General features: G+C 51.9%; 1 protein-coding gene across 9 annotated transcripts in view; it reads left to right on the top strand.

Annotated features, from left to right (window-relative positions):
- The window catches only part of MARK2 (microtubule affinity regulating kinase 2), a 58,060-nt gene that overhangs the window by 26,473 nt on the left and 6,418 nt on the right, over positions 1 to 25,169 (top strand). For 4 of the 9 annotated variants that reach the window (XM_027090334.1, XM_027090333.1, XM_027090329.1 and 1 more), the window contains 13 exons: positions 16,127 to 16,306; positions 16,547 to 16,600; positions 19,284 to 19,332; positions 19,645 to 19,710; positions 19,800 to 19,870; positions 20,090 to 20,146; positions 20,864 to 21,100; positions 21,540 to 21,659; positions 21,760 to 21,859; positions 21,937 to 22,049; positions 23,022 to 23,154; positions 23,339 to 23,517; positions 23,818 to 23,915. In XM_027090334.1, the coding sequence (XP_026946135.1) occupies positions 16,127 to 16,306; positions 16,547 to 16,600; positions 19,284 to 19,332; positions 19,645 to 19,710; positions 19,800 to 19,870; positions 20,090 to 20,146; positions 20,864 to 21,100; positions 21,540 to 21,659; positions 21,760 to 21,859; positions 21,937 to 22,049; positions 23,022 to 23,154; positions 23,339 to 23,517; positions 23,818 to 23,915 (1,457 nt within the window). Of the gene's footprint in view, positions 1 to 11,243; positions 11,697 to 16,126; positions 16,307 to 16,546; positions 16,601 to 19,283; positions 19,333 to 19,644; positions 19,711 to 19,799; positions 19,871 to 20,089; positions 20,147 to 20,863; positions 21,101 to 21,539; positions 21,660 to 21,759; positions 21,860 to 21,936; positions 22,050 to 23,021; positions 23,155 to 23,338; positions 23,518 to 23,817; positions 23,916 to 24,708; positions 24,871 to 25,169 lie in introns of those variants that run through there. The other 5 variants (XM_027090326.1, XM_027090327.1, XM_027090328.1 and 2 more) reach the window with 3 other exon arrangements.

Consider the following 25,169-nt stretch of genomic DNA (forward strand, 5'->3'; position numbering starts at 1 on the left):
TTTATTTATTTTGGGCTGCTTTGGGTCTTCATTGCTACGCACGGGCTTTCTGTAGTTGCGGCGAGCAGGGGCTACTCTTTGTTGCCGTGCACGGGCTTCTCATTGCGGTGGCTTCTCTTATTGCAGAGCACAGGCTCTAGGCGTGTGGGCTTCAGTAGTTGTGGTTTGCGGGCTCTAGAGCGCAGGCTCAGTAGTTGTGGCACACGGGCTTAGTTGCTCTGCGGCATGGGGGATCTTGCTGGACCAGGGTTCGAACCTGTGTCCCCCGCATTGGCAGGAAGATTCTTTTTTTGTTTGTTTTTTAACGCACAGATCTTTTTTTAAAATTTATTTTATTATTTATTTTAGTTTTGGCTGCGTTGGATCTTCGTTGCTGCGCAGGGGCTTTTCTCTAGTTGTGGAAAGCGGGGGCTACTCTTCGTTGCGGTGCGAGGGCTTCTCATTGAGGCAGCTTCTCTTGTTGCGGAGCACGGGCTCTAGGCATGCGGGCTTCAGTAGTTGTGGCTCGCAGGCTCAGTAGTTGTGGCTTGCGGGCTCTAGAGCGCAGGCTCAGTAGTTGTGGCGCACGGGCTTAGTTGCTCCGTGGCATGTGGGATCTTCCCGGACCAGGGCTTGAACCTGTGTCCTGCATTGGCAGGCAGATTCTTAACCACTGCACCACCAGGGAAGCCCCTGAGTGCTTTCTTTATGCAAAAGTACCCTGGAAACACCCCTCTTTCTTAAGCCCTATGCCACATGTATTTCTTGGTGAGACAGAGAGCCTCTGCTTGGGTATTATTTTAATTTGGGACTCTTAATGGGGCCCTATATTGCTCATCCTTCTAATCTCCCGGACCCGCCCCCCCCCCAAAAAATCCCAAACCTTTTATACGAAGAACTTTGGAAAGATGGAGCAGTGCCTCAAAGTCACTGGATCAAAAGTGGTATTTGGCACAGTTAGCTGGTTTGGTGTTTGGTGAGAGATTTCTGCTTTATATTTGAGCAAAAGATCTCTTGGCAGGAGGCCTCTGTGTGGTGTTCCCAGTGATTGCCCTGTTACAGGGTTTGCCCCCTTCCCTCCCCTGACAGGTTGTTTGAATCCTCTTGCCCATAAACAAGTACAGCAGAACATGTCGGGCCAGCTCACGTGACCTTGGTTATCTCTTAACGGGGTAGCCAGCATCAGCTTTATTTTTTTAATTATTTTTTAAAATTTACTTATTTATTTATTTTTGGCTGCGCTGGGGCTTCGTTGCTGCTCACAGGCTTTCTCTAGTTGCGGCGAGTGGGGGCTGCTCTTTATTGCAGTGCGCGGGCTTCTTATTGTGGTGGCTTCTCTTGTTGCGGAGCACAGGCTCTGGGCACGCGGGCTTCAGTAGTTGTGGCTCGCGGGCTCTAGAACGCAGGCTTAGTAGTTGTGACGCACAGGCTTAGTTGCTGCGCGGCATGTGGGATATTCCCGGACCAGGGCTCAAACTCGTGTCCCCTGCATTGGCAGGTGGATTCTTAACCACTGCGCCACCAGGCAAGCCCCAGCATCAGTTTTAGATACCACAGTATCTGTTTGGCTTCAGGGGCAACCTAGGCCTAAAGTCAAGCTGCCATGTACTCAGTCCCAGTGAGAAACTTGTGCTTTCCAATCTTCTCCACCCAGCTTCTGACAAATGAGCCCTCCTCCGTTTATCTGACGAGCTAGCCAAGGCACCTGCCCAGGTCATGGCCACTTAGTAACAGGATTCAGCAGTCTCTGCCCTTGGCCCGAGGTTGAGACTGCGGTGGTAGCGGCGGGCCCAGTGAGGTAGAAAGGAGGTACCCAGTAGGGAAGACAGTCACTTGATGTGTTAGAGCTCCACAAAAATGTGGAGATGCCAGGAGGAAGCCTGGGTCTGTCAAGAAAGGGAAACAGGAGTGTTTATGATTCCTTAGTGAGGACCAGGTAGGAAAAGTCAGCTCTTATGGGACAGGAGTGAGAAAAGGACAGCTAGACAGTTTCATTCCTTCTTACCTTTATCATCCCTGAATTGCTACTTCTGGTATCTCATTTATCTTTCTCCTGTATCTCAAATCCTGTCTGCCGGGGCCCATGACATGCAGCTGTTTCAGGAAACTGCCCCTGAGACAGATGCATGCCAGCTTATGGGATACAAAACCCAACACCGAAAATCCCATCTTCCCAAACAGTGATCTTGTTATGTTGTGTGAAGGACAGCTGGTGGTGGGAGCCTGGCTGCCACGAAGGCTGCTGAGTCTCCAAGCCAGACACACTCAGGAGCTGGGGGTGCAGCTAAGTTTTCACCACCACACTCACCCCCACTACCCTGGCTCTGAGTTTCCCTCGTCTCACTACGGAAGAGGCAGTGCTCTTCAGTACATAACAATCAGGGACTCTGGCCACACTGTGTGAGTGTGTGTGTGTTTCTTAAATACCGGTCACATTTCCCATTGTGACTATTAATTTGCAAAGTTTCCAGTTCCATATACCTAGAAAATCTTGGCAAGATTGTTGACATTGTGTGTCTCAGGAGCTGTGGTGTGTACTCTGGATTTTCCTAGGGTTGGATGTGTGTGTTTAAAGTGCTTTTTATCAGGGACAAGTACAGTGGCCTTTTATGGAAGGGATAAAACAGTTGAGCTGCTGGAGCCTTTTCTGGCTCTGCCAGAAACCCACGTCCAAGTCTGAGCTGTGCAAATAGGTGACCAGAACTTGGTCTTCCAACTCTAGCGCTTTCCTAGGCCGGTTTGAAAGATCCATCTCTTTTTGGAGAATAGAGAATTTGTGGTAAGCAGTGGGTAAAGAAGTTAAAGCCAAAAGCCGTATCTGGGCTTCCCTGGTGGCACAGTGGTTAAGAACCTGCCTGCCAATGCAGGGGACATGGGTTTGAGCCCTGGTCCGGGAATATCCCACATGCCTCAGAGCAGGTAAGCCAACGCACCACAACTACTGAGCCTGTGCTCTAGAGTCCCTGAGCCACAACTACTGAAGCCCGCACGCCTAGAGCCCGTGCTCCACAACAAGAGAAGCCACCACAATGAGAAGCCCGTGCACCGCAAGGAAGAGTAGCCCCCGCTCGCCGCAGCTAGAGAAAGCCCACACGCAGCAACAGACCCAATGCAACCAAAAATAAATAATAATTAATTTTTTAAAAATCTTATTAAAAAAACATAAAAACTTATGCAAAAGCCATATCTTTTTCTAGCAACCTACAGAATAAGTTGGGAAAGCATATGGAATTATAGTAATAATAGCTAGCATGTCATGAGCATTTAATATATGCCAGGCATTGTTCTAAGTGTTTTGGATGGTGTTGGATAATTTCTGACTTTACCCCTTTGTTTTCTCTTGATAGAAACCCCGTTATGACTATGGGGTCTTTGTCCTTGTACTCGGTGTTTGCATGGACTAGATAGAACAACAGGATGGGTAGCAGTGGCCTCCTGCTACGCAGCCAGACTCTTCTGACCGGAGGTATCCTGGGTGGGTTTTTTTCTCTCAATCTTCCGGTCTTTATTTAAGCCACCATGCCTGTTGGCAATTAGAGCTGCCCTTCAGGATTTGTTGGGGAGGATCTGTATTCCTTTTGCAGGCATCCTTTCTTCCCTGCTCTCTCTGAGTGAATTCGGAGGTGGAGAGCTAGAAACTTGGCTGCTTGCCTCCTTCAAAACAACCAGCATTCTCTTGTCTGCAGTCTGTGTAATAAATAGTGCATCTAACAATGCCCCGAAGTGGCCCCCTTCCTCCCCAGCACCACCGGTCAGTTGGTGGATCTAGTTCCTGAGGGCTTCCACCAGCACATGAGTTAATCTGTACCATAGGGCCCTGCTCCCGTGTTCAAATCACAGACGTTAGAAAGCTCAGAACCTCCAGCAGTGAAGTCTGAACCCACATCTCCCCGTTGCCTTAGCCAGGGCTAAACTGGCCTTTTCTGGACCACTCCTTTCTCTTAGAAACCAGTACAGTCAGACTCTCTTCCTCGGACTCTGTCTCTGAGAAGATGAATTAACTATAAAAGTGTTTTTTAAGAAGGCACTTACAATGGAAAATAGCTGTAATCTCATTTACCATATTCTCTGCTCCTAGGTCATGCACACAAACAGCTAGGGAGGAGAACTGTCGTTGCTACCAGAAAACGAACAGTGTTTGGCTTCAGAGGCAACCTAGGCCTAAAGTCAAGCTGCCATGTTCTCAGTCCCAGTGAGAAACTTGTGCTTTCCAATCTTCTCCACCCAGCTTCTGACAAATGAGCCCTCCTCCGTTTATCCAACGAGCTAGCCAAGGCACCTGCCCAGGTCATGGCCACTTAGTAACAGGATTCAGCAGTCTCTGCCCTTGGCCCGAGGTTGAGACTGCAGTGGTAGCGGCGGGCCCAGTGAGGTAGAAAGGAGGTACCCAGTAGGGAAGACAGTTCTAAAGAGTGTTTCCCCTGATATGTCAGGGGACTGTCCCAGGCTGCCTTCTCTCTCTCTGGAAGTTCTACTTGGCCTTCCTTTAATTAGCCCTTCTCTCCTGTAAGGCAGTGTCCATTCAGAATTCCTTTCCTCCAGCCTTATTCTTCATCTCCACCTAGGTTCATATCTCCTTAGACCCTCCCTCCTACCCAGCCACCCCCAGGTGCTCAAGTCCTTTTATGTCAAGCCCTCACCCAGAGTTTGAAGGTTAAGAAACCCCAGTTTCTACGGCCCACGCTCCTTGGAGAGCAAAGATACGTTCCTAGGTCCCATGTTGGAACACTGAATTCATTTTCCTATTCTGAACTCTGGTTTAAGTGTTAAGTATGGTTAATACACTACTTCAGATACAGTGGTGGGCCCTGATGGGGTGGGCTGGCCTGAGAATGCAGCCATCATTTGTAACATGCTTCTATGGAAAAATAGAACAGAACTTTTGGTAAGTTGGGGATTTCTTTTTTTAGTCTTTTGCCTGTTTTTTTAAAAGATTTTTAATGTATTTATTTATTTATTTTTTTATTTTTGGCTGCATTGGGTCTTAGTTGCGGCTCATGGGATCTTTGTTGAGGCATGCTGGATCTTCTGTTGCAGACTGCAGGCTCTTCCTTGCGGTGCACGGGCTTCTCTCTAGTTGTGGTGGATGGGCTCCAGGGCGCCTGGGCTCTGTAGTTGTGGTGCACGGGTTCCAGAGCGCGTGGGCTCTGTAGTTTGCAGCACGCAGGCTGTCTAGTTGAAGTGTACAACCTCAGTAGTTGTGGTGCTGTGGGCTTAGTTGCCCCATGGCATGTGGGATCTTAGTTCCCTGACCAGGGATCGAACCTGTGTCCCCTGCATTGTAAGGTAGATTCTTTACCACTGGACCACCAGGGAAGTCCCAAGTTGGGGGTTTCTTGACTAATGTGCTGCAGCAGATTTGCATGTGCCTTGTGGGAGCATTCTCATTACTTTGTAGTCATAGCACCAGCTATCACAAAAGTTGTCTTTCTAGATGCCAAATGCCAAAGATAAACACGCACACACCACTTCCTACCCAGAAAGTTTGCTAGAGAGCTGTGTGCAGCTCCTGTGATTGTTCTGGGAACAGGTGAGACTGAATTCTCAATTTTGACTGATTCGACCCATTGTCAGGTAGCACCGGAAACAGGGGCGTCCCTCATTCCACAGCTCACGTGTCCTCACCTGCTTGGGTTTTCAATGATCTGTTGTAGGAGGAAGATAGCACCTCTCCCTGTGAGCAGGAACAGCGCGATGGGGGTTTGCTCATGGAAAGAGCAGCCAGTTGGAGTTTTAGTGGTCACGTAAGTGGAAGAGCCACATTGCAGCCCGGCCAGGTGGAGACAGGTTCTGAGAGTGGTGGTGCCAGCCTTAGGTGGTTTCTATTACTTCTTGTCCTGCTGGAGCTCTGATCTCTGACCATGGTGACTTCTGGGGCAGCAAACTTGTCCCAATCTTTTTTCTGATATTTCCTCTTCCTTCTTCAACTCCCTCTTTGAAACTGGAGGAGTAGGAAGGTAGTAGTTTTTCCACTTCCAGAGGAAGATGCAGTGGAAAGAGGCACATGTCTTATTCAGCACCTTCCAGTGTAGAGCTGGAACCAGATAAGACCCGGAAGGCCTGTTTCCCGGCCTCAGCATAAAAACATTTTAAGGAAACCGCATTGGAAGGGGCAGAGACAAAGGGTTAAATCTGCACCCAGGTAGAAAGGCTGTTGCATAAACGCTGAGAGAGGGGTTTTTTGTTGTTGTTGTTTTTTTAGATCTCGTGCTTCTTTTTTATTTTGTGTTGGCAAAAACCCCAGGAGAAGATTGGAGATTCTGGGAGGAGGTGATTATGCTGGGTGAGTCACCTGAGCTCCCCAGCTGCCGTTTTTAGTCCCTCTGCTTTTCTGTAACAGGAGGCAGTTTGGGGAGGGTGGCGGCTGGGTGGGAACGCCGTTTGTGCATTGGACAGAAGGCAGGTGTATATGGGTGAATTTTTTGGCTCTCTAGGGTTGACAGGGCCTTGCAATCAGTACATTGGTTCAAAGAGGAAATATTAAAGCAGCTCTCGGTGTGGCAAACAGTAAGTAAATGTCTCCTAAAGTCACTGTCACTTCCCCAAATCAGTAGCTCTTAGAATGGCTCAAGCTGCATTGCATTGTCACAGCAAGACACAGTGGTTTTGGTAGCAAAGCAGTGGAGGGATTGAATGTGGAGAGGCAGAGAGAACTGTCTGAAGTGGGAGGGCCTGGTGGTTGTTGGGCAGCAGGAAGTTCGAGGAGAGGGATCCCCCTCTGTGATGAAAGGAGGGCTTAAGCTTGATTGAGGGGAGCCAGGGATGGGGGTGGGGGCTGCTGGTCCTCAGCTGTGCCTGTATTCTGAGCCTGCCTCCAGTTCTCCTAGGTGACCACCTTTGCCTCAAGCTTTGGGACAGATGAGAATTCCAAGGGGCTTGTCCCACCTGAGAGAAAGCTTGTTAGTAGAACTGACGCTCCATGGATGTCATCCATTTTGGGGAGAGAAGATCTCATGACCCACTGCCCACTTGGATGTTGTGTGCGGAGTACACTGATATGGGTTATTGGCATGTATCCCAGAGACTGTCACGAAGATGCCCCAACATGTTTTCTTATTTATTCATTCGTTCACCTTTATTCATTCATTACCTTACTGAATACTTCCGCTCTGTGTTATAGACATTGTTGTGAGCCATGAATCAGACGGACCGGGGGCCTTCCCTTTATGGTGTAGTCTAGTGGGAAGGACAGACAGTAACCAACCAACTTCAAAGGGCAGTAAATGCCCTGAAAGAGGGGAAAGGGGTCTTCTGGCCAGAGGTTTTGATCTTCCTTCCTCTGCCCTTGCTTATCTCCTTGGGGGAGGAGGGGAGCAACTTTAGGGATCAAAAAGTTGTACCACTTTTATTCTGTATATATTCCATGAGTATTATAACGTGGGGCACTGTTAGGCACTAAAGGCATACAACGGTGACCTCTGACTTCTCAGAGCTCAAAGAGGGGGTGAAGGCATAGAGGCACAAAGTCAGAAGAGCTGAATGGGTACAGATAGGATGCTGTGAGAGTCAGAGAAGGGAGAGATCACTCTCAGCTAAGAAGGTGTCTGGATAACTATTTGAACAAAGGGATTTGGGATAAACAAGGGATAAGAGGGTTTACTTACCTGGATCACTTAAAAGAAGGTATTATATGAGATCTGGAGCCTTTTAGTGTGTGTGGATCTGTGTAGCTCTTCATACCACAGTTCCAGTCCATTCCCTACGCAGCAGCCAGAGTGGTGGAGCTGGGGTCCCACCGCGGGTCTGTCTGACTCCAGAGTGACACCCTTCACTACCACACCACATACAGCCAGACAATGAATGTGCTAAAAACAAACTACTGGGCAAAGAAAAGGAAGTTGGAGGGAGGCCCAGGCACCTCAGCTTCACTGGTTAGTCTCCCATCAGCTCCCCACAGTCCTCTGTAAAGCGAGCCAGACCTTCCTGCTGCAGGCTGCCTTCTGCCTCCCCCAGAGCCCTGGGCTGCTGGCAGGCAGGCTCTCCTGTGATATGGAGGAACTTGTTGGTCTCCATGGTTACGGTAACCCACTGGTAGGGAGGAGCCGAATGGAGTGCGAGGCTGGCAATGTGAGCTTCCCCCAGCCCTTGGCACCATGTGGTACTGGTATGTTGGCCATTTCTTGGACCTTTTCTGAGAGGAAGGAGTTAAGGAAATGATGAGGAAGGGAAGAGTGGGCACACCTTCCTCCCGCCCTGGGCTGCTCAGAGGGCAGAGGCGTGGCTGCCTTCTCAGTCACCCACTTCTCTTGGCAGGAGTGGTGTTAGGAAGGAGGGTCCTTTTTGTCTGACAGCCCAGCCATGGTAGAAATTTGACTTTCCTCATTCTAGAAGGAATACCAGCTTTGCTACACTGGTACTTGTAGTCAAGTTCTTAGAGATTATAGCTCTTCTCAGGGCTCAGAGAACCCCTGTAGATGGGAGACAAAGGTCCCTGCCTGAAAGTGAAGAGAGATCTTAGAAAACATGGTCGAGACCTTACTGCGCACCAGTGACCGTGGTCAACGCTGGCGTGGATTTTCTCATTTCATCTTCACACTAATCCTGTGAAGTGGGAACAGCTAGTGTCCTCATGTCCCAGGTGAGGAAACTGAGACCTAGAGGTGCCAAGTGATCTTGCTGGTGGTGTTCGGTGAGCTGGTAAGGAGCGAAGGCAGGGCCCCCACTGCCTCCGGCTGCCTCCAGAGCTCTGCTGTGCTATCCTGCCTGCCTAACAAGTAAGCAGAGATACCATCGTGAGTCGAGACGTGTATGGTTCCCCTCCTCTCAGTCTCTAGAAGGCAGGAACCAGATCTCTCTGTACTTTGCAACAGGCTCCAGAGGTGGGTGCTCAATGAAGGTTTGCTGAACAGGGCAACAGTAATTGGGGACTGAGATAGAGACCAGGCCCCAGTGAGCAGATTCTCAGGGATGAAGTGTGGAAGCTTCTGAGGCCGTGGTTGCTCAGTAGAATCCCCCATTTTTGAAGAGGACCCCAGCATTTCAGGTGGCTCAGAAGACAGGAGATTTGAGGGGTGCTCCTTGCACCGCAGCTTCCATGCATGAAGGGGCTGTAGGTGGCTCAGCTCGGATCTCACTCCAGGTCAGTTCTCACCTGCCGGACTTCCCAGGCAGGCACTGGCTCTGCTGTGGCAGCTTTGAGGCGCATGGGCTCCCTGCATGGCCCAGGCTGCAGTGCTGGTCTCCCAGCCTTGGGGTGAGACTTGCAGCTTAGAGAGCTGGAGGGCAGCGAACCACCTTGCTTTTGGCTTTTCTTCGGCCACAGGCTGTGCTGGCCTCCTTTGTCAGGGAGGCATCTACCCTGGTTGGAAAAAGGGAGCAGCCCTTTGGCAGTTTTACACAAGCCCACCTCCGCTCTGCGACGGAGTATTAAGGGATGGTGGGGGTTCCCCAGGTGGAGACATCACGGTTCCTTCTGGGGCTGGGGGTATACATCCAGACTCTGCACTGGTCACTGCTTACCAAGCTTTACCAGAGCTCTCCTACCCAGAATGCTCCGCTGGTGTATTGACTCTTGGCTGTTGAGAGTGACAGTTGCTCAGGATCAAAGGATGCAAAGAAGACTCCTGGATGCAATGAAGGAGGAAGGGTTAAAGAACTAGTGATTTGCCATGTGACGTTTCAGCTCAGTCCCATCCTGTCTCTCCCCAGCCTCTCTGAGGTCACTGCTTGGTACTTCCTCAGTTTACAAAGCCCCTTACTGCCCCCCAACAAATAAGATTGAGGAAACAATCCTTCTGTCACATTGCAAAATCCTGGAGACTGGAAAATGAAGCCATTTGATCCCGCTCTGGCATCTGAGTGGAGGGGCAAGCCTGAGCCCAGGGTCCAGAATAAAGCCTGACCTCTTCCACTGAGATGAGGGCCCACTTTGGGAAGGAGTGAGAGCAGGGGGTGCTGTGGGACCACCTGGGTAGGCCTTTAAAACAGCCCCAGCCCCCCACTGGCCTTAACCTGGATGTTGGCCTTCCTGCTGTCCCAGGCACCTTTCCGGAATCTTCACATCTTTCCCCTCTTCCTAATCTGTGGAGGAAGAGCGAGGGACTCATTCTTCTGGGAGAAATAAGAGCAGATTAGGCTTCAGAAGCATTGAAGAGGAGCTGGTGAAGGGGACCGTGAGGAACAGCAGAGTGCTGGAGTGGGCGCGAAAGCCCTGGGCTCCAGTCCCAGCTCTGCACTGGGAGGCTGACCTTGGGCAAGTCTGTTAACTTCTGTGCTTAAATTTCTCATCTGTAAAATGAAGATGCTCCCTATCCTGTAGGTTTACGGTGTGGAGAACATGGGAAGTATGTGCCAGCAGATGGTAGTACCAGAAATGCCGAATCTGTTGACCAGGGTTCATACATAAGGTGAACACTGAGTAGCACGGTCTCCCAGGTGTCTGTGCTCAGGTGCTGTGAGGTCAGTGGGAGGCTTTGCCCTTCCCTAGAGGGGTTTATGGCTTCCCAGCATGAGATCTTTAAATAAAGAGTTGCCTAGTGGGAAAGACCCTAGCCTCCAGTAGTGGAACAATGTGAAGTTGATCTGGCGGCCAGAAGAAAGGCCACGACCAGAACACAAACGGGGAGGGCTCCAGTTTGCCACAAGGACAGCAGATGCCTGGACAGCAGGGGCTTGGCTGGAGGCAGGTGTGAGGAATGGCTTCCCCTGCTGCCCCCAGGCCCTCAAGAGTTCTCAAAGAAAGCAGTATTGGGGTGGGGTGGGGGGTGATGGGGACTTGGAGGTGGGTGGGAACCTGGAGATAGACTCCCAGAATCAGGGCTGGAAGGGATTTAGAGAAGCATTTGGTTTGTTCCCAGCCTTTGGGCAAAATTTAGGATTAAGCATGTCGGTCTCTATCAGTGACAAAGATTCTTAGTCTAGAACCCACGGACCTAAGGGGCTTCACAGGGTTCCTGAATCTCCTGATGTTATGTCCAGAATACTATCTGTTTAAGTGGAATGTGCATTTTTCTAAGGTCAAACACTGCTTTTTGTGAAGTAGGAGGTCCACGTGCCACTGTTGGATGGCTAGTTTCTGCTCCCACCCCGCCCCACGGGTGGTTTGCTGGCGCTCTCTGGGTCAGCACGTCTGATTCACACATACTCCTCCCGCAGATTTGAGCCCGTACCCAGGTCCCACCTGCTGCAGGTGAGATAATGGCTTTATGACAACCTGGGCTGGCGTTAGTCTCCTCCTCACCCTCTCCCAGCTGTTACCCAGCAAAGCACCTTGGGGAGGGTGGGGCAGCCCACTTCCGGAGAGGGGGAGGGGAAGGGAGAAGGAAGTTGATCTAAACCCGCCTCTTACTCTCTCTGTCTCCCTTCCTTCCCGTTAGCCTCCTGCCCCTTTCCTCCCACCTTGCTCCTGGGTAGTGTCCGAGGACTGCATGCATCTTCTGGCTACCAGACCCTGGCCCACAAGGAGCCGCAGGGCTTTGTCCCCGTTGCTCTGCTTGCCAAGCCTGGGCTCCCTCTGCTAGTGGTGGTTTCGGTTGCGACACAGTCCAGGTTCCCAGGCAGGAGCCGCTTGGCCTGGCTGCTTCGCTGCTTTTCACTGACGAGGTGGTGGAAGGAGTCGCCTGCTTCAGCTGAGTAAGGGTGGCTGACGGAGCCAGGAGCCCCCGCCCTGGGCCTGGCTCTTCCCGGCCTCTGTACTTTGCCCTCACTGCCTGACAGATCCTGCTGTGGGCTCTGCTGAATGGAAGTCGCTGGTAGTCCTTGTCCCTTTCTCCAGCCGGGTATGTTTCCCCCCTTTTTTTTTTGCTGTGGAATTGCCCCCTCCTCTTTCATCCGTGTCACCCCAAACACAGGATCTTTGAAGGGTTGCTAAATGGAGCCAGGCAGCAACTAGCACAGGGAAGTGCTCCTCCTGGGAAGAGGCATTGGCTGAGAAAGGAAGAGGCGGCAAATGCCCAGAGAAGACTCTCCCCTTAGGTCGAGTGAGCAGGCCCAGCCAGAGTGAAGGGAACGGGCTGGTGACAGGCAGAGGCCCAGGGAGGGCGCACGAGCGCTACAGTGAGGGGAGACGGGTCTGGGGCGGCTGCCCAGGGCCGGTGCCCAAGGGACACTTTTCCTCCATTCCACAGTGCCCAGGCTCACTCTGCCTCTGGCCAGGGAGTACCTGCCTATCCCCCTTCCCAGCTTGGCCCCCTCCTGGCCCCAGGGAAGTCTCAGGACACTCGAGGCCAAACCTGAGTGCAGAGCCCCAAATCGTGAGCTTTTCTAGGGGAGAACTGTTGGTCAGGGCCTCCAGCATTAGGGAAGGGGCCCTGCCTACCTGAGTCAGCGCCGGGCCTCTCGGGGTGGAGGCTGTCTTCCGGGCAAACGTGGCAACATGCCTAGGCTGAGTTCTGAGATCCAGGTTGAAGGGCCCATTGGATATAAGACTTTTTTTTTCATCCTCACGTCCTGCCTTCTCTCCTCTCGATTGAGGACCTCAGAGCTGTTTAGGCCCTAATTCTGAATCAGGCCTGCTTAGTAACCTGCGTGTTCTGCCATTTGGTTCCAAATACTGCCTCACAGGGTGACCCCTTGTTCTTTCTGAAAGCTGCCTGACAGCCGTGGTGTCTGCTTTCAACAGACTGGCCTCAGACCTTTGGGGCCTGCCTATGGTGTGATGTCAGCCAGAGCTTTGAGGATTTCTGGTGTTCGATATCTTACTGTGTGCAAGGAGGATGGAGGTGGGGGGCAGAGCATGGCTCTAGCTAGATTCTGCTTAGTTGGCCCAGAAGGGCAGCTAGTCTTCAGCCCCCCACCCTGTTGGTGAGATCTGGGTCCAGGTTACATAGGCCTAGTCGAGAACCAGGGATGGGACTCTCTCTCCGTGATAGCCACCCACACCCCTACCTCCTCTTCAGCCTTCAAAGAAGCTGCCTCTCGTGGGGCCTTGGTCCAAGGAACATTTCCTACTAGAGACTTTCTCCTTTCTCTGCTTCCTCACCCTGTCCCACATCCCTGCTGTGGGAAATATCTCACAACATAGAAGAGGCAGAAGGGGGTAAGAGAAGGACTGTGTCTTTTGAGTCCTGAGAGTTGGGTAGTTCGGTCCTGAAACGGGAGTGTGTGACTTTTAGAGCAGGGAATCAAAGAGCACGCACCAGTGTTCTCTGCTTCTCTGGGTCCCAGACAAGCAGAACCTTCTCTTTGACTGTCCTGGATACCTAGCTTGGAATCAGCCCTTCACAGCCGCCCTGTCGAGTCCCCTCCTGTGAAGGCTGAAGGTGCTGGTGCAGGCCAGGTGGCTGATGCTCAGCTGGGAGGGCCAATACGTAGCATCTCTTGGCCTCCAGATAGGCTGCAGCTGGCTTAGGAGGGCTTGACTGAGATGCAGAAGTCTTGTTGACAATGAGACTTCCGGCTTTGCAAATAGGCTTTGTAGTATTTAGGAACTAAAAATAATGGTATTCATGGTGGTTCTTTTTTGAGCATTGGATAAGGCATTTTACATATTTTCTGTCACCTAATGAATGTGAAATAGGGACTACTTTATCACCACTTTACAGATAAGGAAACTCATGCTAGTAAGTGGGGGAGCCAGGACTGGAACCTAGTTCTGTTGGACAGAGCTCCTCGGCACCCACTAGACCATCTCCTGACACCCACGTGTGGGATCATCCCACGTCGGTCATCTTTTAGATGATTTCCTTCCTGCTGTGTAATAATCTCATCTCCATCTTAAGGATGACACGTGTTGAGTGAGCGGCAGATTCGGGGCTTGAACCTGGCAGTTTGTCTCTGCGTCTGTACTCTTAAGCACCCTCTCTGTCCCAGTAAGGAGGAGGGTTGTTGCTGTTCCTTGAAGTTCTGTGTGCAGCTGAGCCTCTGGGTGTGGGGAGGATGCTGTCCTGCTGGGCAACACAGAGCAGCCCCTGGAGCAGGAAACGTGGAGAGGGATGGGCAGAGCAGAGCTCAGGATAGGCAGTAGGGTTCCCAGATTTGGCTTCAGGGAGCAAAGGACCCAAATCCTCAGGTAGACACTAAATTCTCATTGCAAAACTTTGAGGACTTGGGGACTGTCAAGACCCTGCTGCCTTGGCTCATATCCTCAGGAAACAGGAGAGCGACAGTTTAGGAGGTGATTTAGAGGTTGCCGAGGAAACTTTTCACCCATCTTCCGATCTTGGAAGTTGGGGCAGAGGGAAGTGTTTTCCTATTCATAGCCCCTTAGGGCTGAAAAGTAACAGGTTGGGGAAGCATGCTTCTTGCCAAGGAACCCTGGACAGTTCCTTGGGTGGTAGCAAGTCATTTCTTTTCTCTGTGGTTTTTGAGGGCTTCACTTAGAGCCAGAAAAGGACCGTGAAAGAAAGAATTTTGAGTCACACTTCTCTGGTCACCCTGCTCCCCTCCAGATGGTTTCCTTGAAGTTTCAGGGCAGCTCTGGATGGTTCTGCGATGAGGCTCTGGCAGCACTTTATCCCCATCATGCTGGAGCAATGGCATCAGGTGTTCTGGAAGAGGCAAATCAGTGCTCTCGACCAGAGTTAGGCCAGATGCTTAACAGTGGGATTGTTCACCCGTTAAAGTGTACAATTTAGTGGCTTTTACTAAATCCTCAGAGCTGTGTATCCATCACCACAGTCAGCATTTCATTAGAATATTTTCATTACTGCAGCCCTTAGTTGTCACCCCTAAGTCCCCTCGCCCTCCTCAGCCTCCTCAGCCCTAGAGTCTCTCTCTTGTCTCTATGGATTTACCTACTCTGGACATTTCAAATAAATGTAATCATATAGCCTGTGGTCCTTTGTGAACAGCTTTGTTCACTGAGCATAATGCTTTCAAGGCCCATCCATGTTGTAGCATATGTCAGTTCTTTTTTTTGTTTTTAAGTTATTTTCTTTCTTTCTTGTGGGGGGCGGGCGCTGCGTTGGGTCTCCGTTGCTGCGCACGGGCTTTCTCTAGTTGCAGTAGGCAGAGGCTACTGTTTGTTGCAGTGTATGGGCTTCTCATTGCGGTGGCTTCTCTTGTTGCAGAGCTCCGGCTTTAGGCGCGCAGGCTTTGGTAGTTGCAGCGTGTGGGCTCAGTAATTATGGCTCGCGGGCTCTAGAGCACAGGCTCAGTAGTTGTGGCTCACGGGCTTAGTCGCTCCGCGGCATGTGGGATCTTCCCGAATCAGGGGTGGAACCCATGTCCCCTGCATTGGCAGGCGGATTCTTAACCACTGCGCCACCAGGGAAGTCCCTTCTTTTTTTTTTTAATTGCCAACGAATATTCCACTATGTGGATATTTCATTTATCAATTGACAGACATTTGTGTTGTTTCCACTTCTTGGCTATTATGAATGTGTGATACTACGAATGTACATGGGTGTGCAAGTTGCTCTTGGGTATGTAACTAGGAGTGGAATTGCTGGATCACATGGAACTCTACATTTAGCCCTTTGAGGACTGTACAGGTCTTCATACAGATGTATGTTTTCATCTGCACCATACCTTTTTTGTGTTATGTTTATATACCTGTTGGTGCCAGTTGTCGTCATTTCTGCTTCCTCACACCCTTATTTGAGCTATGGGATATCTAAGGAGGGCAGAGGATGGCCTTGCGCAGACCCTGTCATTCCATTTTTTCATTGCACAAGTATTCATTGAGCATCTACCCTAATCCAGTCTGTCTAGGTGCAGGGATGTATCAGTGAATAAATGATACATGCCTGTCTTCATGAGCTTCCATTCTTGCCGGATAGACAACAAATCAATGTAAAGTGATACATAGTAAAGAGGAATGTAAAGTGTTGGGAGGCAGTGAGTGCTTTGCAGTAATTCTGATCGTGCTCCTGCGACTTCGAGATGTAGCCTTATCAAAGTGTGAACAGGCGACGGGGAGGACGGTAGACGGCGCTCTCCCACATGAGGTGGAGGAACTGTTGGGTTGTTACAGGGGATGTGTTGCCAGGCAGTGGAGCCAGTGATGGGACAGCTTAGGTCCTAAGCTCCAGCGCCCACAGGATGTTGACGTTGGACCTTAGGCTGTGCTCTTTTGGCGTGAAGGTGGGCGCTCTTCCCACCTCCTTTTATCCCCCTGCCTTATGATTCTTTCTTTGCATGCCTACCAGCCTCCTGGAGTCTGCCCCCATACCCTAGCCTCTTGCGTTTTTTGCAGAGAGCTAAGGGCAGTAGTATGGGGAACCGGAAGGGCAGCATACTCAAAGGTGTACATGTTTCTACCCTGCAGCCCACCTTGGGACACCTCGACTCCAAGCCCAGCAGTAAGTCCAACATGCTGCGGGGCCGCAACTCAGCCACTTCTGCTGACGAGCAGCCCCATATTGGCAACTATCGACTCCTCAAGACCATCGGCAAGGGTAACTTCGCCAAGGTGAAGCTGGCTCGGCACATCCTTACTGGGAAAGAGGTGAGCTTTGGGGTTGGGGACGTGGCAGCATCTCCCAACTGTTGATACCCCAGCAGGTAGTAGTGGGACTTCTACCACAGCCAGCCTTTTGTTTATCAGGCAGAAATGAGATCTGAACAGATAGGGGTGCTAAGAGGGATAGGGCCAAAAGGAGGCAGAAATATAAAGGAGGAAGTAGATTCGGGTCCTGAGTTTAGCCTGGTCAGAGAGGTAATCTTGGGCTTTTTATCTCTTGTTCAGGTAGCTGTGAAGATCATTGACAAGACTCAACTGAATTCCTCCAGCCTTCAGAAAGTAAGCACACAGTACCTCCTGTCCCTTTCTAAACCTCTGTCAGGAGTTAATGATCTGCTGACCCCATTTGGACCTCCTCTTGAACCCCTAATTCAGAATCTCTGGTAGTTTCACTGTTCCCACCATCCCTTTCCGTGGCTCTGCTATCTTTAGGGTTTGGGTTGGATCACCTGTGTTGGCTTCTCCTGATTGAGCTTCCTGGCCACAGGCACTGGCTCTTTTAGAAGTCTTTCTGCCCCTTTCCTGCCCCTTGGCCTACCTGTCTGACCTACGTCCTGCATCTTGTTTTCTTCTGGCCTGTGACCAGCCCTATACACATGTATATAGCCATTACTAGAAACACATGCAGTTAACTGTAAGATCTGAATGATCCAGGGGAGTGGCTCTAGAAGTACAGGGGTAAGAGGAGGCAGAGAACCTGCCACTGGATTCTGTGCCAGCTACATTTCAGAGAATGGGTATGGAAGGCTGGGGTTTTTCGAAACTGAACTCCAGTTTCAAGCCTCTTACAGTGCGTGCAGATTAATGACAGGTCCTCCCAGTTTTCCTTCTCACTTCTAGGCTTCTTTTGACTAACAGTTGCAGAGTCCTTTGCATGTAGTCTTTGCTAGATGAGGTTGAACTTTTCCTTCCCTTCTTGACTTACAGTGGAAAACTGAGGTCTTACTTAGCTGGTTGGGGAACCCTCCAGGTGAGACCACATATGTAGGAGTGAGAAAAGAAGGCTTTCATTTGCAGAGGAGGGACGGCTTACTAGTGACTGGTTGGTGTAGAACTGGAAACTGTCTGCCCTCTGCCCCCACCCTGGGCTCCGTCAGTTAGGGGAAGGAAGAAATCTCCCGTCAGGCTCCCAAAAAGCTGTCCCTGTTCAGGTCAGTGAGATTTCCTCATACTCCAGCTGACCCTGGCTCAGATTTTCTGACCTTGATTAACCTAGTTCTTTGCATCTTGTGGCAGATTGAGTTTTTCTTTTCATGAGCACATTGTTACTTGAGTTAGGAGAGGGCATAACCTGATGCTAACAGCCAACTACAGTGAGATTGGGAAGCTTGGGACTGGAGGTTGGGAGCTGTTGCTGAGAGAGACACTCACAGAATTAGTGTGAGTTGAGGTGCCCTGACATGCTGACAGCCAAAACCAAGGTGTTTCCTATTTTTTGTTACCCCTGGGATCCCCTCACAGTTCTTTGACTCAAAGGAAACATGGCTGTCATCACCAGGGCTTCCCTGCTGCTGGGAGCTTTCCGGAAGAAAGGGAAAGAGGGCTACTCTTGACATGTTGGCTCAGACCTCACAGAGTAGAAGCCAGCTTGGTGTGGGCCATTTGGTCTTTAGAGCAGTTTAGCCTGCCAGAGTCAGCTAGGCCATCTTACTTCCCACCTCTTTTTTCTCCCTGCCTCTTCCTGACTGGCTGGAAGCAGCAGCACCAGACAAATGCAGCCATTTTTAAAGCCTTTGAGCACACTCCATTGCCAAGGCCAGTCTGATTCTGGCCAAATCACTCTGTTTAAATTTGATCCCAGCAATGATCCCTAAAGGACAAACGCTGAAGAAGCTAACCTCTTCAGGGTTCTAGACAAGCTCAGAAAACTCCACGCTCTCCTAGGAGAACGCCCTTTCCAGGCCCATTATTGCCCCTGAGGTGGCGTCCAGGATTTTTTGCCTCTTCATCCAAGATAACTATTGGGCCTGGGAAGAAAGCAAGAAAAACCTGGGCCCTAACAAGAAAAGGGAGCCAAGGTCACGTTCTTGAAGATTGGAAAACCTGTCTCTTCTTTTCCTTTCCAGCCCACAAAAGCTCTGGGATCTCATTAAAGGAAAAAAAAGAAAGATGTGTTCACTTTTCCCCATAAAATATAGCCTAAATTAGGTCTCCATACCTCCCCTCTCCTTAAAAACAAAAACAAAACACAACACAACTAGTTCTGCTCCTTGTGCAAACGGTGAGGCCTAGAAGTTGCAAAAAACCCCACCTCCAGTTCTCTGGCCCCCGCAGAGGGGATGGAGTTCATTTCTGTCATCTTTCTTCATGGAAATGTATGGTTTGGAGTCCCTGATTTTGTTTCACAAAGAGAGCGTGAGTGTGTGGAGGTGGATTTGATTAAAATTGGCATCAGCTATATATAGGAGTGGCTTCTTCTGTCACCACCCCGAGGCCCAGGAGAGAAAGGCGTACCCACTAGTGCAGAGCCCTCTGACTTCTGTAAGTCAGAAGGTGGTGGGCCTCTTCAGAGGGGCCCCTTCAGAGCTCCCCTACCTCTTCACACAGACCAAGCTAGAGTCTGCCTTGTCAGTGAACTGTAGAAGCAGCTCAGGTTCTAAACGTTCATGTACGTGGGCTCACGCGCCCTCTTTCAGAGGCATGCAGCCAAAACCCGTCTGCTGTTTGGGGGCTGGATTTGGGGAGACAGCACCCAAGGGTGCAGCTGGCTCGTCCAGTTGCTGCCCCTGAGGGTACAAGTCATGAGAGCCCAGCTTTCCTCGCACTGACCCTTCTTGCTCTCCTTCCCCGCCATGTCCTTCTCAGCCACTGGGGATGGGCATGGAGGATCTGGACAACTACTCTGTTTCTTTTCCCTGCCTGTTTTCTCTTTTGGAAAAAGAATCTTAGCAGTGGCTCTGTTTGGAGGGGACCTGAGGGGAGCAAGCTGAGCAAGCATGACCCCTGGTATTTTATTTTCCAGCTGTTCCGTGAAGTAAGAATAATGAAGGTTTTGAATCATCCCAACATAGGTGAGAACCAGTCATCATTCCTTTCCTCTTCCCCCACAGCAAGGCTCCACTTCCCAGCATGTGGCCCTTCTCCCTGAGGCACATGGCCTTCTGGAGTCTGTAGTCTTCAAGGATGCCTCTGGGGAACCCAGCTCAAGATCCAGCTCTGCCTCTGGAGCACAGGGCTGTCCTTAGTGGTGTGGCTGCCTCGAGAGGAACCTGTCTTTGGGAGAGGAGGAAACTTTGATTCCTGGGATGCCCCTGTACGTGTTGGGGCTCGATGTGTGGCCCCTGCTGCTTCTCTGACTCATAGCTTGGCCTTTTCTCTTGTAGTTAAGTTATTTGAAGTGATCGAGACTGAGAAAACTCTCTACCTTGTCATGGAGTACGCTAGTGGAGGTAGGTATGGAATTGCCTCTTCCTGCTGTGTCCCCACCTTCCCCAGCCCCAGCAAGCTCTGATGTAGACCCTGCCCCTGTCACTTGCAGGAGAGGTGTTTGATTACCTAGTGGCTCATGGCAGGATGAAAGAAAAAGAGGCTCGAGCCAAATTCCGCCAGGTGGGTGTGACTCCCTCTGTGGAGTGTGGGCCCGACCTCTGCTTTGGGGGGTTTGGCATACAGGGAGGAGCTGCCTGTCTGTAAGCGGCATCTGGAGGGTCCTTTGGGCGTTGCTTATCTATGTGGCTGCTTCGAACTCGGTCACAGGATCACAGCTCCACCAGCCCCTGTAGCCCACCTTCAGGTGCCCCTGAGCTGACCCCTCTTCCTTCCTTTCAGATAGTGTCTGCTGTGCAGTACTGTCACCAGAAGTTTATTGTTCATAGAGACTTAAAGGTAAGGCGTGCTCTCATCTCCAGTGTCTTTGAGTCAGGGCTGGGTCATTCACCCTCTGTTAACTGTGACATAACCATTACACCCCGAGTGTTCAAGGAAACACCAGCCTTTAATTTTTTGGAGATGATGAGGAAGCCCCTAGGGCTGCTTCTGACATAGGCCTTATGACTGGACTTAGGATCCCATTCCAGCTAGCGAGGAGAGGGTCTCTGCCATTTCACCTCTCAGCCCTTCACCTTCTGGTGCAGCCAGGCGTGGCAGGAGGGCTGCAGGCAGCCTGGCGGCTGACGGAGGAAGCAGTGCTGACTGTCCACAGCTGCGCCGCAGCTGCTTTGCAGATGTGCAGCACACTCATCTCTTTCACTGAGCTGTTAGCATGTGAGACTACCTGTGAGTCTTCCTGGCCCCTACGTCCTCGCAGATGTGACCATGATTAACCCAGGCCTGACAGGGAAGCTTTGCACAGCTCACCGCGTCTCTGAGCCTTCAGATCCCAGCTCTCACGTGGCTGCCTGTGTGAGGAGCGGCCTGCGCGGCCCTCCTCCAGCCCAGCCCAGCCTCTGCACACTGATTGGAGGCCTGCCCTGGAGTTGGCGGGAGAAGTTCTAACATTGAAGATGACTTCCTGTTTGTTCTTCCATTGCGCTCAGCTCCTTCCTGTCCGGTGCCTTAGTGTGGTCCACTTGGTTCCCTGACGTTTTCCTTCTTACCTCCCAGGCAGAAAACCTGCTCTTGGATGCTGATATGAACATCAAGATTGCAGACTTTGGCTTCAGCAACGAATTCACCTTTGGGAACAAGCTGGATACCTTCTGCGGCAGTCCCCCTTATGCTGCCCCAGAGCTCTTCCAGGGCAAAAAATACGACGGACCCGAGGTGGATGTGTGGAGCCTGGGAGTTATTCTATATACACTGGTCAGCGGATCCCTGCCTTTTGATGGACAGAACCTCAAGGTGGAGTGAAGTGCAGGCTTAGATCATGTGTACTCTCATTTCTTCTCTTGGCCTCTGGTTTTATCCCTGACCTCTCACCTTTGCTGCTTTTCTACATTTTTCCTGAGCCAGAGCTTCAAAGAAGGGCTTGCAAAAGGTAGCAGCTATTAAAAGCCCTCTGCACCCAGCAAAATAACCTCAGTTCCTCTCTTGAGGGCTGGGATAAATTGTATGTCCGTTCACCCCTCCAAGGTCCTCAGAATAGCAAGCCTCGGGCTGATCAAGCCAGAGGGCGTGGGGTATTTGACATCACCGCCTCTCGAGTGAGGTGCCTTGTCCCAGGCTCTCTGCCTCTTAACCATATTTCATTTATATCTGCCTGGCCAGTCTTAAGCTGTTAGGAGCCTGGATATTAGGTTCCTTCCCTTGGCCTTGGGTGATTTAAATTTCCCTCCTACAGGAGCTACGGGAGCGGGTACTGAGGGGGAAATACCGTATTCCGTTCTACATGTCCACAGACTGTGAAAACCTGCTTAAGAAATTTCTCATTCTCAATCCCAGCAAGAGAGGCACTTTAGAGGTGAGCAGCCTGAGCCCAGCTGGTAGGAGGTCCTGGGTTCCCGAGGAAACCTCCAAGCTGAGTCTCCCTCTCTGCCCTCCCCCTTCCCTTTACTCCCCAGCAAATCATGAAAGATCGATGGATGAATGTGGGTCACGAAGATGATGAATTGAAGCCTTATGTGGAGCCACTCCCTGACTACAAGGACCCCCGGCGGACAGGTGAGGCTGTGCTGGGCCGTGAGGTTGAGGCTGCCTAGGACTCAGGACCAGCCTTAACTGTATGTCCCCCCACGCAGAGTTGATGGTGTCCATGGGTTACACACGGGAAGAGATCCAGGACTCGCTGGTGGGCCAGAGGTACAACGAGGTGATGGCCACCTATCTGCTCCTGGGCTACAAGAGCTCCGAGGTGTGTGCCCCCTGCTCCGTTCCCCGTCTAGCCAGCCTCTCTGTCGGTAGTATCCCCATGCTTCTAGCAGCTATTGAGGGCAGAAGCTCATCTCTGAGTAGGTGTGCTCTCTACTGACTAATTTTAAGCCTCATCTCTGGTGGTGCTAAGGTCCCCTGGCTTTTGCTTTCACTAATTTCCATCAATAGTTCAGTAGGGAAGCTGGTGGGGTCTGGGCCTGGGTCTGGGTTTCCATACGGGTGAGTAGATCTGGCTCATTCTGTGTTGGTTAGACTGGGTCTAGGTCATTCTGGCTGGGTCAGTTCTGTGTTGGCTCTAGAAGTCTCTGACTGTTTCGATATGTTTGTGTCTCTCTGTATCTGGAAGTCTGGGTTCCTGGGTGCTCTGTGTCTGTCTTACAGGAATCTTGAGCCTGTGTGTTGCTTCTGCCTAGAGCTTGTGTCTGGGTATATGTATCTGTGTGCATGTACGTCCATCCTCCTGTCTGTGCATCTGGAGGCTTCGTGATTATTGTTCTGCTCGTATGGGTACCCATGTCTGCGCCTGAATCCCTGGGTCTCTGTGGGAGTAGGGCCTTGTTCACCATCTGTGTGTCCCCACATCCACTCGTGGCCTCCCCGTCCTGCGCTCCTCCTGGTGGTGCTGGACGCCCTTTCGTGATTCTTGACTTAGCTTGCTCAGGAGGTGTTGGGGGTGTCTCTGAGTCTGAATGTGCACTCTTATGTGTGTGGTGTGTGTATCCCACTCTGAGGGCGGGGTTCTTTTTGGGGAGGTTGGTGTGTCTTTGACTGTGTTTTTCAGGGTCTGTGTTGGGACTTGTCTCCGTGAGTGTTTATTTAGATGCACGTTGGTCTTGCAGGGGGTATGTCTCGTGGGAGCCTGGGGTGGATTTGTGTCAGGCAGGAATGTGTAAGTGCGGTCATCCCTAGGCAACTGTTCATGACTTCTGCCCTCCCTTTTGTGTTCTTGCAGCTGGAGGGCGACACCATCACCTTGAAACCCCGGCCTTCAGCTGATCTGACCAATAGCAGTGCCCCTTCCCCCTCCCACAAGGTACAGCGCAGCGTCTCAGCCAACCCCAAGCAGCGGCGCTTTAGCGACCAGGGTGAGTACTTCTGGGAGCTGCAGGTGGGGGACTCACCCCTCTCCTGATGGGTTCTTGGGGCTTTGGATGACACAGCTGAGTTTCCATCCCTGTTCAGCCCTTATTAGTAGCATGTCCTTGGGCAAGTCACTTAACTTCCCTCCAACTTGCCCTTACCCATTCCCACTGTCCTCTGGCCCAGCAGCTGGTCCTGCCATTCCCACTTCTAATTCCTACTCTAAGAAGACTCAGAGTAACAACGCAGAAAACAAGCGGCCTGAGGAGGACCGGGAGCCAGGGCGGAAGGCCAGCAGCACAGCCAAAGTGCCCGCCAGCCCCCTGCCTGGGCTGGAGAGGAAGAAGACCACCCCCACCCCCTCCACGGTGAGCCACGCCCACCCCCTCCCTCCTCCTGGCCAGCCCCACCTCTCCTCCCCATCCTCCCGGCTCCTGCTGTGGGGCCTGCCCTCTCCAGGCAGCTCTTTCCTTACTGCAGACCCAGCTCCCTTTGGCTGCCTACCTGACCTTCCGCCCCGGGGCCACTTCAGCTTACTGTAGAAAACCCTGCCGCACAGGGTAAAAGCAAAATCCGTGGTGGAAGGGGGAGGGGGAGCAGGTTTTGTGAACCTGCCAGTAGAACACTTTGGTTTTCTGTGATACCACTCTGCCCTTTATTCCCCACAGAACAGCGTCCTCTCCACCAGCACAAATCGAAGCAGGAATTCCCCGCTTTTGGAGAGGGCCAGCCTTGGCCAGGCCTCCATCCAGAACGGCAAAGACAGGTGAGCAGGCCTGGGCCCTGCCTGCCGTATTTCCCGGGAGCCACCTCTCCCAGCGGTGACGTCTGTCAGCAGCACCGTCTTCCTGTCCTGCCCCCTGGAGTCCCATCCTGGCTCTGTCCAGTCCAGCCTTCCACACGCCAGCACCTCCTCCCTGCTCTCCCCACCCCCTCCTCCTCTCCCCTGTGCTCCTGTGACCGCTCCTTACGGTGGACCGAGTGTGACTCCATGGTCATCTCAGCTGCCTTCTTGCTTCTTGACTGCAGCCAGGGCGTGGCAACTGCACTCTTCTGGGCGTCAGTGCCTGAGGGGCCCCAGCTCAGGGCAGGACCGAGAGATGCCCACCTGAAGCGTGCACACATTGAGGGTGACTCTAGCTGTGCCCATGAGAGCAGAGCCCCCCTAACCTTGACCGTCATGTTGAGTTCCTGGCTCCTTGTCTTCTGAGCTTAATGAAAATTCCCCTTAGCAACACGCTGCTCTTTCTGGCGACAACACATCCTTGTTCTTAGAATTTCTAGGAGACCAGTGCAGCCCGGAGGCAGTTGCCTCCTGTTGGCTTCCTTGCACTCTGGGTTTCCTTCCCTAGGCTCTGGCCTGCCTCGCCTTCCTTACTCCTTACTTACCCTGCCTCCCTCGGCTCTGACTTGTGCCCCGTTGCTGCTCCTGGGCCTGACCTGCATCCTGCCGAGGCTCCCCAGCTCTGGCCCTTCCCGCCCTGCCTGTGCTTCCTAACCGGAGCCTCCTGCCCCCACCCACCCCTAACCCAGGCCTCTCCACTGCTTTTGTCTCCTAGCCTAACCATGCCAGGGTCCCGGGCCTCCACGGCTTCTGCTTCCGCCGCGGTCTCTGCGGCCCGGCCCCGCCAGCACCAGAAGTCCATGTCGGCCTCCGTGCACCCCAACAAGGCCACTGGGCTGCCCCCCACGGACAGTAACTGTGAGGTGCCGCGGCCCAGGCAAGTGTGCTGATACGCCTGCTGCCCTCAGCCCCCCCCGCCCCCCGCCCCCACAATTCCTTCCCACCTGGGGGTCCTGCTCTGTTTTTGGCATCTTAGCCACAAGAGATGGCTGTCCCCTGCAGCCAGGAAGTAGAGGACACAAAAAATAGCTTAATGCCCCTCTTTTCCTCCAGTTCTCCCTCTCAGAACAGATATGCAAGAAGCCGTCCCGAGGCTCCAGAAGGAAGCCTTTTTGTTCTGAGCCTTCCTGGACTTCCTTAGGACCCCGGGGACAGTCAGCATCACAGGGACTCAAT

This window comes from Aethalodelphis obliquidens, unplaced genomic scaffold, assembly GCF_003676395.1.
Source record: "Aethalodelphis obliquidens isolate GAN/ISIS:26980383/991018 unplaced genomic scaffold, ASM367639v1 scaffold69, whole genome shotgun sequence".
Lineage (NCBI taxonomy): Eukaryota > Metazoa > Chordata > Mammalia > Artiodactyla > Delphinidae > Aethalodelphis > Aethalodelphis obliquidens.